This window comes from Cuculus canorus, chromosome 3 (genome assembly GCF_017976375.1).
Source record: "Cuculus canorus isolate bCucCan1 chromosome 3, bCucCan1.pri, whole genome shotgun sequence".
Classification (NCBI taxonomy): domain Eukaryota; kingdom Metazoa; phylum Chordata; class Aves; order Cuculiformes; family Cuculidae; genus Cuculus; species Cuculus canorus.
In genome coordinates this window covers 26,716,825-26,733,377 of record NC_071403.1, presented here as the reverse complement: position 1 = coordinate 26,733,377, position 16,553 = coordinate 26,716,825, and the positions used below count along the sequence as shown (strand labels likewise).

General features: G+C 43.7%; 1 protein-coding gene across 2 annotated transcripts in view; it reads left to right on the top strand.

Annotated features, from left to right (window-relative positions):
* Positions 1–16,553, top strand: part of FAXC (failed axon connections homolog, metaxin like GST domain containing) — a 39,731-nt gene that overhangs the window by 14,320 nt on the left and 8,858 nt on the right. Inside the window, exons 4-6 of one of the 2 annotated variants that reach the window (XR_008449239.1) lie at positions 375–592; positions 6,215–6,331; positions 7,895–9,421. Coding sequence is in view for 1 of the 2 variants with exons in the window: in XM_054063270.1 (XP_053919245.1) it covers positions 375–592; positions 6,215–6,331; positions 7,895–8,178 (619 nt within the window). In the remaining variant the exon portion in view is untranslated. Of the gene's footprint in view, positions 1–374; positions 593–6,214; positions 6,332–7,894; positions 13,404–16,553 lie in introns of those variants that run through there. The other variant, XM_054063270.1, reaches the window with a different exon arrangement.

Genomic DNA, 16,553 nt, shown 5'->3' with positions numbered 1-16,553 from the left:
GTTTTCTCCAGGTCTGTGCAGTGAATCCTCTTCAGCTAATAAATCCTTTTGGCACTATATCTTACTATGCAAGGTTAGCAGAATTGTGCAGCTTTTATTTTATATTTGAAAGTGAATATAATTTTTCTCGTGAAGTGACTCATGGTTTACTGAGAGAACAAGCACTGGATGGTTTGCCTAAGTATTGCAAAGTCAGTTTTCTCTGCTGCCACTCTGAGTTGCATCAGGGTCTACTCTTTACTGGAAACTCCATCAGGGCAGTGAGCGCTCAGCATTAAGAGAGCTTCCTGCCTAACCTTTGTGCGAGCCTTTGCAGGGTGGCCATGGTCTCTCTGGGTATTGCACCCCCATAATGTATTTTTGCATCCTTCTAGGACTTTAGCTTATTGCCAATGGGTGGAAAATCTTCACGAGACGCAAAAGATGGTTTCACTTTTTGGGCCCTTCAGTGACTTGCTGAAGTGGATCTTCTGCCACTTGACAAAAGGAATCGTGAAGCGGGAGATGTATGGCCATGGCATTGGCCGCTTTACGGAGGAGGAGATGTACACGCTGATGGAGAAGGACATGCGGACTCTAGCAGGCCTTCTGGGTAACGTACAGCAAGTTATATGCGTTCCATTTGTTCACAGCCTGATGTCCACAGGATGAAATCAACTGCAAGTTCTTTCTGACAGCTTGATCGTGTACGCTTATAATCTCATTTTGTCAGTAGGTAGAGTCCACACTGCTGCTGTCATTCAGTACCACAGTGTTTCTTTCGCTGCTGTTTGTTACCAAATTGCATCTCTAGAGGAGTAAGTGGATTGATTCCTTGTCTGAGCATCAGTTGTATATACCTAGAGGAGCAGAATGTGGCCTGTGGTTTTTGGAAGAGCATTTTGCTTGTGCATTTAGGAATATGTAGTGTTTAGTTCTGCAAATGAAACATTTATATTTTTGGGGAACTCTCATTTTTACTTTTCTCATAGCTGCTTGATGGATCTGTATGAGGCTGCCATTTGAAAATTCTTTTCTGATGTTATTTTGATGAGCTGGACTTTGTTGTATTAGGTTGGTGTTAGCAGCTTTACTCAAAGCTGCTCTTAGGAGATGGGTCTGTGTCGTGAAAATAGGTGGATTTAGCCTTCTTGATTGTCATGGGCAGATCCCATAGGGTTAGTCTTCAGGTTGACCCCGCTTAGCGCAAAGCACATGAGCCTCCTTTCTCTTGTATAGCTCAGGCTGAAATCTGTACCAGAGCTGACTACAGTGTGCCTCTCCCTTTCCAGTCTGCTCAGAGCTAACCGAATTGGGCTTCTGTGTAAAATTTGTATTCTGAAGAGCTGGTTTGGGCAGATTGTTTCTTACTTCGAGCTTGTGTCTCTTGTGCAAGGAACCAAGAGAGATGGTACCTATGTGGCTGCTTTGATCCCTGTCATGATCCCTTTAAAGAGGTGTCTCAGTGGAGGCCAGGAGGGATGCCTTCCTGCCCCGTGCTCCAGAGGGATGACATATTGCACGTCTTTTTAATAGATAAGTGTAGAGTGGATGGAGGAAGCAAGGTGAGGAGAGCTCAGGAAAAGGCAGAAGCTTAGTGCTGGCTGAGAAGGTGGAGGAAGAGAGATGTTTCTGGACTTCCAAGGTGTTTTGAGTAGGAAGATATTTGGGAAGATATTTGCAGAGGACCCAGATGGGGCTATATAGAGTTAGCTGTAACTTCTTTTCTGAAACAAGCATACCAAGTTGCTGGCTTGGGAGGAAGGTGGAAAAAAGACCTTATGTGTGGACATAATGGGCAAGTGGAAAATTGATTGACAGCTCCGCTTCTGTCAATGCTTTCTCATGCTGTATTTTGTTTGCTAGCAAAAAAGTTACTGGGAAGAGGCAGTAGAATAGGTAAACCTGTTTTTGGAGCTTACAAGGTCCCTTTTCTTTCTTGGGGGAGGAAGTGAAGGAGCAGCTCATTTAAGAAGAGGTCTGAGCTCATCTGCTGCAGAACTGTGGCCAGCTCAGGTGCCTTGACTGTGGACTGCTGTTGTCGTAGCTTCAAGGCTGGCACTGCCTGGCTCCATATGTGTCACAAAGAGGAATAAAGTTGGGGTGAAAGCTAAAGCAAATTCACCTGTGACTCGGGGGCTCAGTAGAGCCCCCTGGTTCTTCCTAGACAATGCTGGCTGGCTGAGTGGAGCAGCAGTGGGTATGTCTATGCTAAGGTCATCCCTGTCTGCCAAGAGTAGATGTAGCCTTCAAGAGAAAACTGAAACATGTTCCTGAGTACCTGTAAAAGTCTCTTGGTTTGCTTATTTGAAGTCAGCAGCCTTCTGTCTCTGGAGTCTGTACTGATGCTCAGATTTGCGAAGCTTTGAGTTCGAAAGGATCATTAAATTGTATAGACAGATCTCTGTGAATTGGACTGCTTGGTTGCTGTCTTGAGGCCTGTGCCTTTTTTCTGGCTGGAGCGTGTCTTTCTAAAAGGCATCCTGTTTTAAGTATGAGATTTCAGTAGGTGGAGGTGCTACCACCTTCATTAGTAGTTGGTGGCAGATGTTAGTCCCCGTCAAAATCTATGCAAAATCTGACCTGTTTCAAATTGGAGTTTGTCTGATTACAGCCTGCAGGCAAATGCTCTTCCTAGCTCTTCCTCCCTCCCAAGGTGGCCTAGATCACTTCCTTGTGAAGGTAAATGCTACAGTCTAGTAGTCTTGCTTTTGGTTTTGGTGAGAAAAATCACTAGAAATCCTCAAGGCTAAGGCATTTTCGTCACTAGATCAGTTTTTTTTTTAGTTGTATGATACATATGTTATCAGCAGGGGTTTTATTCTTACTTCCAGATTATTGATAAGAATGTTGTGCCCTGTGTGCTCCAAAAAGCCTCGATGGGGATCTGTATTGCTTTTATTTTGCTGCATTACGAACTGAACACTGTACATTTTTCATGTTCCCTCTCAAATGGATGTCAGATTAGTCAGTGTGCAGTTAAGTGAATCATTATATTTGTTCTATGGGTTATTGGTGCACTTGTCTAATTTTCTATAATTGCCTTGATTTTTCATTAACACCAGCTTGCTCAGGTTTTCCCCAGCCAACTGTTTATGGTTGGGTCTAGTAACCATGGCCTCCAGGTAGTATCCTGGGATGGGAACACAAGCGGGGATGAGAAGTTCTAGCCTTACTGCAGGCAGGGGGAAGGAGAAGGTGGTCCTGTTGCCTGCACAGAAATCTTCGAGATTCCCCTCCGCATGGATGTGCCCATGGGTTTTCCCAGAAGAGGAAGATATTGGGATTTTGGCTGTTAATTAGAGGGCAGTCTTAAGAGTTGCCTGTCATACAGAATAGCTGCACATACCATACTGTAGCTGCCAATCATCAGGCGTATCTGATTAATTTAATGCTCCCCATTTTTTAACAGAGACCATTCACTTGGGAACAAGAATAACTTTTAAATTCTAAGAGATGCTTCCAGAGAACGAGAACTTGGCAGCTGCCAGGTTTTGTGACACGCATTTTGACAGTCCCAGTCGCATCTCGGGTGCTTTTTTTTTTTTTATTTTTTCATTTCTGAGAACCAGTTTTGCTGCTCCCATGTACCTGTTTCCCTAGCAGACTTGTCCAGATCTCTTATAAATGTGGAAACTGGAACTAGCCCTCCTGCGATGATGCAGCCTGCCCTGCTGGTATCATCTTGCTTTCTGTCCTGCAGTCTTTAGACCACAAATGTTTCCTTGTTTTGTAGTACTTTCCTACTGCCTGGTAGTAGTATAAGGAAGTAGGGGAAACTGGGTATATAAACTACCAATATATATAAAAATACATTTTGGTAATTATTTAAAAGATGCAAATGAATGAGCAGTACCAATAAATCTGTTGGTGCTTCCCCCCAGCTGTGTATCTGCCTCAAACTTTTGGATAAACGGGGATTTTGAGCAGGGAGATGCAGGGCAGCAGCTGCTTGAATTTGCTTTCAAAAAGCATTTGACGTTTTATGCAGGGCAAGGGTGCCGAGAGCTGAAACAGAGGTGGGTCTAACCTGAGCCTCTGCTAATTGAAATGCCCTCTGGCAGCCTCAGTGGGCTGTACATACTGTGGAAGAATACAGGTCTCCCGACGGCCTTATCTTATGGATCTGTCTCCTGCTGGTATTTTTTGACCCAGTGCTGAAGCAGCTTCTTTTTGATCCTCTGGTCCATGCCTCATAGCAGAGCTGCGTGCTGTCAAATTCCCACACAGTACAAATTTGATCCAAGTCCAGTGTGACCAGGTGATTGCATTTCTGCTGGATTAGCCAGGGGATGCAGTGAGGTGTCTGAGATTATTAGCGCTATGGCAGCTGTGGTGCAACAGGCACTGTGTAATCTCGCATAAAACTAGACACAGAGATGGCATCTGGTCTGTCAGAAAGTCTTCTGGAAAATGGTTGCACTGGAAGCTTTGGGGATGGATTGGAACTGGTAGAAGGAAATTTGCATGGGGGCAGTGTTACGTGATGAAGGCTGACCAAAACCCAGAACCACAACTCTATTTCATCTTCCTTCCCTGTGCTTCCGTGCACCTGAAGGTGTGGGGTGTTGTGCCTGGGGAACCACTTTGTTTGCAGAAGAGAGGGATGGTTCAGCCCTTGCTCATTGCCCGCCTTAGTTGTAGCAAGGTGGAAATGGCAGTATTACTTCCATAACATTGCTATAGATCGAGTCTCAGTTCTTGTTGTATGATGCTAAATTCCTAGTGCTGGCATATAACTGTGGTTTGGGGACCAGTTTTTGAGCTGTGTTTGAGACAGATGAATGCTATGCGTCAGATAAATACTGAAAAGACACATTTACTCTGTATGTAGTTTTCAAATGACAGATTGGTGCAACTGTGAAAGAGCTGGGGAGAGTTAATTTCATATTAAAATTATGTCTGACAGGCTAGAGAAGGTTATTGTTACTGATTATTCCTGAGCACTGCTTTGCTACACTGTAGTACAGCATTTATTGTACTGTACTCTGGAATTTGATGCATTTTATTACTGGACAATTTTTCTAAACTCACTCAATAACCCTAACATTTAATAACTTGCTGAATTACAGGCAGCTTATGTTGAGCAGGGGAAAAAGAATCTCCTGGGGAGATGAGTTACCTAGATTTGGTTAACTGAATTATGAAACACATTTCACAGAGTTCATAGCATTTTTGGCCAAGGCGGGGACAGTGCAACTATCTAACTTGATCTCTGCAATACCTCATGTTTTACCTGTGTGTGGTCTTTGCTCCAGGTCTTGTGCTTGTGATGAGGAAACAAGTTTTGACTGCATGTTTCTTTGCAAATAGTGGCTTTGAAAAATGATTTTCTTCCCTATCTTAGTTAGTTGTCCATCTGTTTGTTGCTGTGGTGGCTACATAGGACCATCATGGCATTGGAGTGCTTAGAGAGGTAAGCAGAGGATTGGTGTGGAACAGACATGTCCTTCCTCTGGATCAGGCTAGTCCCAAGTGGCTGCTGTTTCATTTACCTTCCTGTGTGCCTCTGTTTGGTCCTTCCAGGTAGAAACCAGTGTTTGGAGGTTGAGGCGTCACACTGGTAGTGTGTGAGAAGAGCTGTTTCCTCCTGCCTGTGGCTGCGTCCTCTTCCTGGAGATGCAGGTCATTTCTGAGCAGTCACTCACTGCCAGTCTGACTGGTGCATTGATTTCAGCCTGAATAATGGTGGGAGAGGAAAGCTCTGGGTATGACTTTCTTTCTTTGTACAATCAGATGAGAGATCTGAAACTGGAGCTGCATGCATGAGAGGTACAGGGTGACCATCTTCTTTCAGCAAGTGCATTCATGAATTAGAACCACGGTTGAACAGTTTTGGATTTGCACCAAAGGAGAAAATAATGCTTTCAGGCACCTGCTGGCTGCAGAGGAAGTATTAAATGCAGCAGAACTAGTGTAGTGTGTATGTGCCGCCAGCTGTGGTGAGTGGAGGAGGTCACTTGGCCAGTGGTGGCTCTGTAATTGGCCTAGTTATATAAGTGCTGAGCACAGGGGGAGCTGCAGTAATGGATCTCACCTGCTGAACCCTAGCAACAGCTTTTGAACCATATTCAGCATTGAATCCCTGTCTTTTTGAACCAGTGAAGCTTTTTGGATAAATTATTTCAGTAAAAAAAAACCCTTAAAGATGTAACCAAGGAGTTTTCTTTCTTAATTTTTTTTGACTGTGGAGAAATGACATTCAGTTGAGAAATATTTGCTGTTGTATTTACAGGTGACAAGAAGTACATTATGGGGCCAAATGTTTCCACTGTTGATGCCACTGTCTTTGGGCATCTGGCACAGGCAATGTGGACATTACCAGGGACTCGACCAGAGAGGCTAATCAAAGGTAAGAGAGCTTAACTGATCTCTGATGACAAACTCTTGGTGGCATTTACTGTGTTTAAACTTGGAGCATCTTGTAAGGACGTTTGAAGACTGCAGCAGCAGTTCAACTGCATCACAGGCTGTTCTTGCCTTTGATGTAGCATTTGTATCCTGTAATGTTGTTTTCTCTTTAAGTTGTTTGTTTTCTCTTTAATGTTCTACATGGTAATTGTTTCTATTCCTGTACTAGATCTTTTCCCTGTTTAACATAGCGGAGATTGATTACCCAGCATTCATTCCTTTGAGGTAAAGTATGAGAAGACAGAAGCATGGCTGTGAGCCAGATTCTGCTGAACTGAGTAGTTTAATTGATGGTGGAACTGTAAATGCTATTGTCTCACTGAAATTACAGCCTTTGCTGTTACTGAAGATGCTGGGCACAGAAAGTTCAGCCTGATTTTAGAGTCACTGTGTTTTTGCATTAATTGGAAACCAGCATGCTCCTCCCCACAATTTCTTTTCTTTTCTTGTGAGGCAACATAGGCATATGAAAGTGTCTTTGCATCCCTTTTCAGAATAAAACCATGCAGTATGAAAAAATGGGAACAGCTAAGGAGGAAAAAGATGTGAAATAGGTGTACAAGGAATGAATCCGACCTGTAGATCTTCTCTGTGCTTGAGAGCGCTACTAATGCAACAGTTAAGAGGCATAGACTTCATTATTAAAACTTTGAGGAATAAAGGTACTTGAGGTCCTAAGTATTGTGTAGACAGTTCTTCACCATGATGTTTGGGGAAGTTATGGATAAAATTCTGAAGGGTCCATGGCTTTCAAGAAGGAATGCTGTTGAAGTAGTTTCTCTGAAGAAAACAAATAGATGGTAATGGGTGCAAATACATAGGCAGTGTGGATGATTCTCTGTGCCCATCCACCTACTCATGCTGTTGTGAATACAGGCTGGACATATGTGTTCCATTTAATATGCTATTATTTCTTGGTTCTTTTAAGTTTTTTCTAATTTATTCTCTAAGCACACTCTAAACATACATTTATATAGAAACATAAGGCACTAAGGCTAGGAACATTAGGGATGAGACAGTGTCCATACAGAAGCTTTAAAACGTCGATTTATCTTGCAGACAACGCTGCCATCTGGTGGTGGAAAACCCCAATCCACTGTATTTTTATAAATATTGTATTTGTAGGATCAAATTTTGCCTTTAGAAACCAGGTTTCTGCAAAATAAACAAGAATTTTACTATGAAAAACGTCTAATGTTAGTATCTTGGTTTGAGTTATTTCTGTAGATGTTGAATTTGGGATAGTTATTTTGCTACATGAATTTATATTCATTCCACTGTAACCCTTTTTATTGCATGCAAGTTAATAGTGTGTTTTAAGTTACATGAAAGTTACAAACAATGCTGCTAGGAGGATTGATGGGATCTTGGCATTTTGAAGCTTCTTTGGAAGGGACCTGCACAGTTTGTTTCCAAATAGTGCTAATGTGTTTCTGCATCAGCAAGTGAGTTAGAGCATTATGGACTGGATGTATTTACTGGAGTCTGTTGTGCTGTGTTGCAGGTGAACTAATTAACCTTGCTATGTATTGTGAAAGAATAAGGAGGAAATTCTGGCCAGAATGGCACCATGATGATGATAACACTCTGTATGAATCTGAGGAAAGCAGCGAAGCAAGCAAGATTTACAGCCCTTTGCAGGACTTCAGTTTTTATTCAAGGACAGAAACATTTGATGAGGAAGGAAACAGTATTTCTCAAACCCCTGACACAGATTACACTGGACACTCCCTCTTTGATTCAGATGTGGACATGGATGAGTACAGAGATCATGAACAATACAAATGATCCATACAAGCATATCCCGTTTTGCAGACAAGCTGTTTCTTGAGATCAGTCTGATTTATTTTCTCCTCCAGGTGAAGAAGGGGTTTATACCACTTTGGAAGAGACCATTGTGCTTGACTCAGCTGTCACATACTACCTGGACTATTTTAGTCTTTCATTTTCTGTAACTGTTCAGGTGGAACCAAGGTAAACAGTTATTTAAGACACACATGGGCAAACTGGAGATCCAAAGGGAACAGGACCTTTCATGCATTCAAGACCAAATTCCACAGCCAGGTGGGACAGACTTCTGGGAAGTGGAGCGTTTGTCAGAGCTGGTTTGTGTTGACTTCTTACCTTTACTGGAATGGGTTAAGGACAAAAATAGAGGAGGCATGGCTGGCACACCTTTCTCCCATGGGAGAAAATTATTGATACTGTATTGATGTAGCATAGTTTTGGGAGGATATCATTTGTTAGCTACCTGTACTCTGGGTGTGTATGTTGTTACAGCATCTGCAGGAAAGAACTGCACCCATATCTTTCAGAGACAGTCAAGGAGAACAGGAGGAAAACCTATTCCTACAGAAAGGCGCTTTTTTGTGATCCTTGTCCTTTGCAGAAGATTGGAATTGCTACTGTCAAATATTTTTACTCAGAAGGGAAATGTCAGTCTTAATATATAATCTCCCAGACACTCATCTGGAATGTCTGTTGCCCATGTTTTCAAATTATTATTATTATATTTTTACTTCCTGCCACTGGCTGTTGTCTGTTATTGATAGGCAAGGCTAAAGAATTGGGATTTGTTACTAAGTGTGGTGCATCTCAGCAGTGGGTGCTTTGTGTGCTTTACCAGCAGACGTGTCAAACCCATGAAGCTCTTGCAGAGTGATTTGTGTGTTTGTAGATGTGTAGTGCTGTGTAAATGCAAGATGTTGGCCCAGGCAATCAAATGTTTCAGAGCTGCCTTGGAGAGTGCGTCAGTAAGTGCTGGACACTGTGCTAGCTTACAGTGCACAATCTCTAAAACTGGTTCATGGGAGGCATTTGAGACAGAACGTCTGTGTCAGCACCGCTGTCTTTGGGGATTTCCAGGTGCTGAAAGAGTGACCAGAATTTATTTTAAGGCTAGCACATCCATGAATCTGAAACTGCAAATCCAGAATGATTGCACAGCTGCTGAAATGCTTCATGTTCGTTTCTCTGTAAATACAGGTTAGAAGTGAGAATTAATCCATTGGATTTATTCACCACTTTGAAGGTAAGCATGTACATCAGTGTTGCTTGCTGTGACTGTTGGTTTAGTACAGATAAAGCATATAGAACATATAGACAGTTGCAGTATTTGTAAGCATGTGAATAAATTTGGTATTTGCCTGCAGACATTGGTGGTGATCTGTTTAAAAAACATTTAAATTATAACTTTCTCAGTGAGTTACAGTTAGATTTATCAGAATCCCTCAGCACAGTTTTTATAATGTGTTGGTTGTGCCACGCAGTCTGGGAGCAGACAAGGCAGACAATTGCTTTAGGATGTAAATTTTTAGTAGTTCTGATAGTCTGGAGCTTGAAATTACTCCAGCTTTCAAAGACTCTCCCTTTCTTGGAGCGTGGAGTGTCTTCTGTAGAGGAAAGTGCTTGCTCTGAGGAAGCATGAAGCTAGCCATGGCTCTGAAAGCAGAGGGACACACATCTGCAGTGAGTTCCCAGATCTGTTTGGGATCGTGGAAGCCACGGCGGGTGTAGTCTGCACCTATTCCCTCAGTTCCCAGGCATGATCTTGGAGCCACATCCCAGTCAATGGTCTCTGTTGTTGTGGGCAAGTATCATATACAAAGTGAACTGAGAAGGAGGAATATGTCATCCAGTTACTTGGGACTCTTCTTAGGAAATGAAGCATAGGAGCAGAGCATGAGAAGATAAGTCTTGGCTTGAAAGCACAGAGGTGATGACCTGAAATGCCTGTGAAACTCCATAGCCAAGTCAGGGCAAATGCTTCCTGCAAAGATGTAGGTATTGGTATTCTGGATAAAAGATATCCATGTCAAAAAGCTCCTCTTTAAAAATGTTTGGGTGTTGGAAATTCCGATGGAGATGTTCTCATTCATTTACCTTTGCATGTTTGAAGGTTCTGCTTTCTCCATCTTTTCAGCGTTGGGAGGGTGTGTTTGCAGGAGGTGAGTCCCAGCTGTGAGGCACAGTCATTAAAAGACCAGCCTGACTTTAGTGGGCTGTGTCACCTTTATAATTTTGGTGAGCTATCTGATGTGTCCATGGCAGCGGCCCTTGCAACAACCCCAAATGTGGGTTAACCAGGAGTCAGTGGCATTACTTAACCCTCCATGTGCGTGCAGCCAGATCTGGATTTTGCAGGACTGCCGTGCAGCAGCAGGTGCAGAGATGGAGATGCCAGCATGTGCACAGCAAGTGTCACACCATGGCCTCATTTGCACACCAGTTTCTGGCACTGCTGGCATGGCAGGTAGAGCCGGTATCGCCGTACTACGGCATGGGGACCTGCACCAAGGATGTAGGTGTGTCACAGGGCCACAGTTGCGTTTGCATCTGGGTATTTTTGTTGTTTCGAATTATTGATGTGCCTCTGCAGAGGCTGAACCTCATCCTGACTGACCAGGTGATGGGCTTCATCCCTGGGGAGGGTGAAGAAAGGAGAGGATTGGAATGGGATGCAGAAGGGGATGTGGGTTTTTGCTACCATCTGAGGGTTTTCAGGGTGTTTATCAGTAAAGGTGAATGTATTTTGCAGTGCATCGCATGCCTTCCCTTTCTGAGGGATTGCTAGGGTTACCTTAGACAATTTAGTTGACTTTCTTCTCATGACAGCTACTCTAGATAAAGTCTACATTTTTGTGTTTGGCTGTGTTTCAACCTAGAGGTGAAATTAAGAAACAGTGTTTAGGAATTTATAGGTGTTGTGTTTTGTCCAGGTTTGGTATGAAATCCTTGGGTTTATTTATCCCACCCAAAACCAAATACTGACTATTATACCTGTTTAAAAGGATTTGATCCAAGCTTTTTTATTTTTCGAATCTCATCTTGGCAAAATGTGCCCGAGGGGAAGGAAGGATGTTTTAAAAAAAACCCATGCTTTTCTAACATCTATAAAAAAGTGCTCGTTCATTTTGGTTTGCATGGGGGAAGAGAAAACAAGAGTTTTCTTCATTAAAAACAGAACAGATGTTTTAACTTTCCAAAATTCTGCTAAAAGAGCAACCGTTTCTTAGTCCTGTAGTGTTTGGGGTTTTTTTTTCCCTTCAGTTTAACTTTCCAAAATTCTGCTAAAAGAGCAACCGTTTCTTAGTCCTGTAGTGTTTGGGGTTTTTTTTTCCCTTCAGTCATCTTTATTTTCTTTTTCTTGGTGCTGAGGGTCTGTACAGAACTGAAAATAGACAGAATGCATCTTTATTTTCTGTGGTTTCTTTCTGCCTCACTGATCAAAGCTGCCAGCAAGTTTGTCTTAGGGATGTTGGAGGTCCTGGCTGTGCTGCTTGTGGGTGCTGAGGACATCAGGTGTCTCTGTGGCAGTGAGACCTGGGGCACCCGCAGGGTGCTGACTGCCCAGCGGGTGATCTGGGATGACCACCTCAAGCTGGAGGGCAAAGGAGGCCACGGTGTTGTGTCAGAGGTGATACTGATCACACAAGGTTTTTCCCCACCTGTGAATCCTGCTGCATTGGTCAGGCACTCATTGCTGGGTGACATCAGGAAGGGTTCAAAGACTTTTATCCCAGGAGTCAGATGTCTGTGAGGTGAGGGCATCACAGCCAAACCTGGATGTGGTCCCAGCTGTGGCCTCAGGCTGGTTTCTGGTAGGCGATGGTGCGTGGCCCTGGTAGGAAGAAAGCTAGTCTGGGGCTCTTTCACACTGTTCGTCACCTCCTGAAACAGGATAGGGGTCCTTGTAAGGTAGGGGAGGAGGCAGCGGGTAGAAGAGCAGAGGGTGGTGTGTGGTGGGGGTGCCAAGTGGTGTCACTGCAGGAGGACACAGTCTGAACCATTGGCCTGGCCAGCCCTGTTCCAGCTAGCTGGGCAGGAGCCCTGCCCTGCTCTCGAGCTGGAGCATGACCCCTCGTTCTGGCAAGGACAGAGCATGGTTCCTTCCAGTTACTTTACCTTAAATACTGCCAAAGGCTGAGTGCTGCATTTGTTTCAGTCCTGCTGCTTTAAGGGAATGGATAATTGGTCTGCCCCGTGTTTTGCAAATGGGAGTTTAAAGCAAGCCCTGCTTTTCCAGTAGAGTTAGATTTGAAGCAGTCTGCTGTTTTTTGTTTTTTTTTCTTTTCCATGTGAATTGCAGTGTTTGACTGTGTAACACACTGTCATGTCAAAAGGGATTTGTTTACCCCTGTTGGACTCATTGGCTCTGTCAGCAGAGCTCACTGTTACCAAGTGGGGGAAACCGTCGCCGGGATGTGTAGGTCCTACAGAAATCCTGCAAATGTGGTGCTGGATTTAAAAACCAAACCAAACCCGATGTTTCAGATCTGGAGGACTGTTCCCATCCAATTATAACACTGCAAGTCACACGTTTTGATCTTTAAAACCTTGGCAGTGTCCCTCCAGATCTGTATTCTCTTTGAAAAAATACTACCTGAAATATTTCTGCAGCAACAGTTCAGGCACAAATTTCCTTTTGTCAGTGATGCCTGCTCAAGTAATCATGACAGTTTCATCCTGGTTTTATTGAAAGGGCTGTATCTGTCAGATACTAAGCCTTACAAAATATTGCCTGTTGGAAAAGTGTGTTATGTGCAGATTTATGCAGGGCAGCTCACCAAGTGAAATTTCTGTGGCAGAGGATGAATTCAAGTGGGTTTTGTCCTTAACTGTTTGAATAAGAATTCAAATCTGACAAGCTATTTAGGCCAGCCTCCCCCACACCCTGTCCCCAAATATTTCAAAATTATGAATTAGGTGTGTTATAGAAGTAAAGCAAATTGTGCTCTCTGAATGCAGAATTATGTTGAATGGCCCAGTAGCTGGTCTGTGGAAATGGATGTACATAGCGTAGGTCTGAGTTGTGCTATATGTGTCAGTGCCTGTGATCTGAAGGAGCACCCAAGCAGTAGTGTCTAATTCCGTGGGCCAAGAGAACTAAAGGTACCTTTGAATGACCGCAGTAGTTTTCAGCGGTGGATTAGTGCTATGGGTGTTTGTATATGCTGTGCTATGCTTTGGCTATAGCATATATATATATATATGTGTGTGTGTGTATATATATATATATATATATATATATAGGGCTAGGTAGATGGTGGAGGGACTCCTTTTGGTAGCTGTGGCTCTGGTGGGGTTGCCAGCGTGCTGTCGTTCCACACCTGTGCTGCAGGGTCATCTGCATCCCGGTGACAAAGGGCAAGGACAAAGCTTTGAGCTTACTGGTCAACATGGGCTCTCTTGTCCAACTGGCAACGCATGAAGGGAAGGTGTTTGCCTGTACTGCATGGGTTGCTGGCAGGAGCAGGGATTTAATTTTCAGCTCTGCTTTGATGGAGAGAAGTGTTGCAACATGAATCAGCTCTGTCTCTGTGGTTTTGGGCAATTATCTCTTTGGTGGCCGTCAGGAAGGGCTTCTCTTTCCCTATGGATGTACCTGAACGTGAAGCACTCCTCAGCAAAGGTTTCTGCAGTTCCCTGAGGAATTAGGAGAAGAAAAGAGATGTCTGTGTACAGCACAGGAATCTCAGTTGATGAAAGCATTCAATGGGTCACTACAGTTCTAAACTGTTAATACCGTGTCCTGGTTGCCCCACTTCCAGATTTTTAAGGCCAGACGAGATTGTTATGGGCCTGTAGTCTGACTCATGCATGTTGTAGGATTGTGGGATTTCATCTAACGATACCCACATTCAGCTCAACAAACTGAAGCTGAAATGGAGCATATGCTTCCAAAAGGCATTAAACTTTCGCAGAAAAAATAAAATCCTGCCTGCTTTGAAGTCACTGACAAAAGTGCCATTTGCTTCAGTGGAGTCAGCGTTTCCGACCAAGCTTCCAAGTTGACACAGAATTTACCACTTCTCTTATTCCTCTGCCTAATTATCTTCACCTACACATTTTCCTTTGGGGCAGTAAGGCAAACAAGATGTGACCCTTGTTTTGAGTTCTGTAAAAAAAAAAAAAAAAGAAAGTGTTGTTTTTAAGCTTCACTAGTCGTGTTGATGTTCTCACTGGGCACTATGTGTGTGTTCTTCCCTTAATTCTTAGTTTGTTCTTAAAATTAATCTTCCCTTGAATGTACAGGTTTCTATTTTTCAGGGTACTTGAAAAGTGCAAGTCCCACAGTTTTAGTCATTGGAGTGTGCAATACAATGGGAATAAAGTGTATATAGATAGGGGAGGGGGAGGGATATGTCCAGCTGGCAGCAGTGTTCAAGGTTTAACAAATAAAATGAAGCAAGACATTGCTAAATGAGAACTCTAATGCTGTAGCTGCATTATGTTTTTTGTCTATGAACTTACATGAGACATACATTGTTGTAGCACTGTTACTACTACTAGTTTATAAAGCCATATTTAAAATTGTACACTTAATTGTAACATAACTTTAAATTGTGCACTGTGTTGATCCATGTATGTGTATATATATGAAAATCTGTATATTTTGTCTTTATGCCGTATGTCATTGGTGTGTAAATTATAACTAATGGATCTAAAATACCTTTCTGGTTCATGTCCTTATTTTGAACGTGTCTGTGCTTTCTGTAGAGCTGTGAACTAACAGGGTTCTCTGAAGAGTGGGAGTGGGGAGTGCGTGAAACGTTAATGACCAGTCAGTTAAACTCTTGTCTCCCTAGGCAAATACTTCAGCCACCGGCATTATTTGCGTGGGATTGCTCTGACACTGGATCATCTCTCCTCTTAACACTGCAGGAAGGATTTCGGGGGCCAGCACAAGAGGAAGGACTGCACTTACTTAAACCTGGGCATGAGGAGGTGTCCTTGCTCCCCTCTCTTATCTATTTCGTGGCTACTGTCACCAGCATGCAAATAAATAATCCTGAGAGGAGATATCCATCAGGAGTGCATAAGCTTGAAGGTCTTTGCTTAAAGCACTGTCCTGGCTACTTTCTTTGTGTGATAATATTTTGGAAATTTTTCAGCAGTTGTAAGTCTTTAGCCAGACAGCATGGTGCCCTGAACGCAGCATAGGGATGGCATGACAGGAGATGTAGCCTTGCTGGAAGAAATATGGGGCAACAGCATGCCAGTGATGAAGATGGCATGCAGATGCCTTCACAGCTCCCAGTCCCGCTGGCACGGTGGGAAGCCCTGCAAGCATCTACTCTGCTGCTGCTCTTGGGTTTGCAGGTCCTACTCTTGTGTCCCCCCTGCCTGCAGTGCCTGGGGCAGGGGATGCTTTCCTTCCAGTTAAGAGCAGGGTAGTGCCTCGAAGTGTGCTGGCTGAAGGATAAGAGAAAGGAATGCTGAGATTTATGGGCCATTTACCCAGCTTTGTGTCTTGAAGGGGACAGGTAAGTTTCACCCACTTAAGCATTAAAAATAGCAAGTCAGGCTCAACCCTGTAGTACCATTCTGAACGGATTTTTAGCTCCTTTCATCACCTTAAATTTTTACGGCCAATGGGGCTGATGTTTATAGACTTTCTCCGTGAAGGCTAAAACTGTCGTTGTAATAAATGCGGTCAGAAACTTGTGCCTAGGTTGAAGTACAGGACCTGAATCATTAAATATTGCAGACTCGGAAGAGCTGGCAGCCAAAACTGAAAACACTGTTTAAGGTCGGGTGTCTCTCTCTGTCCCAGTGAACTTCTGTCTCGGTGAAATACTCACAAACTTTGTTTATCCCTTAGTCCCCAAAACTTTAAATTATGGCATGTGAAAAATATTCTGGATGTAGTTGTTCTGGGCCATGTGGGCACATACAGCTGCTCACTGCAGCCTTGCTGGCAGGAATTTGGGGGAATCATAATAACTGGTGGTAAGCCTGATCCTTCAGAGAGCACTCCAGAATGGTGAGTGCACCCGTGCTTTATGTGAGGTGGGGGGGGGGGGCAAGCAGTCTGAGGGTGCCTCAGGGCAGTGTCCTTCAAGGGAACTGCACAGTTAAATTCTCCAAAGCACTGTTTAGCCTTTATCCATTGGTCACACACTGGTTGGGAATATTCCTCATTTTTCCAGTGAAATTGTTAGTGACGGCTGCTTATAAGTCCCTATGCCAGCTCTGTCCCCACTATGATGCCTGTTGTGAGGCTGGGGTTCAGTTGGCCAAGGTAGGTGCCCAGGACCTCCAGAGATATCCTGGGAGATGTGGGGTGACTGTGCAAAGCTGGCTGGCAGGACCCAGGGGAGACCAGGAGCAGCAGTGTGTGTGGGGGGGGAGGCAGGCTGTCTCACAGCAACTGAAAGGGT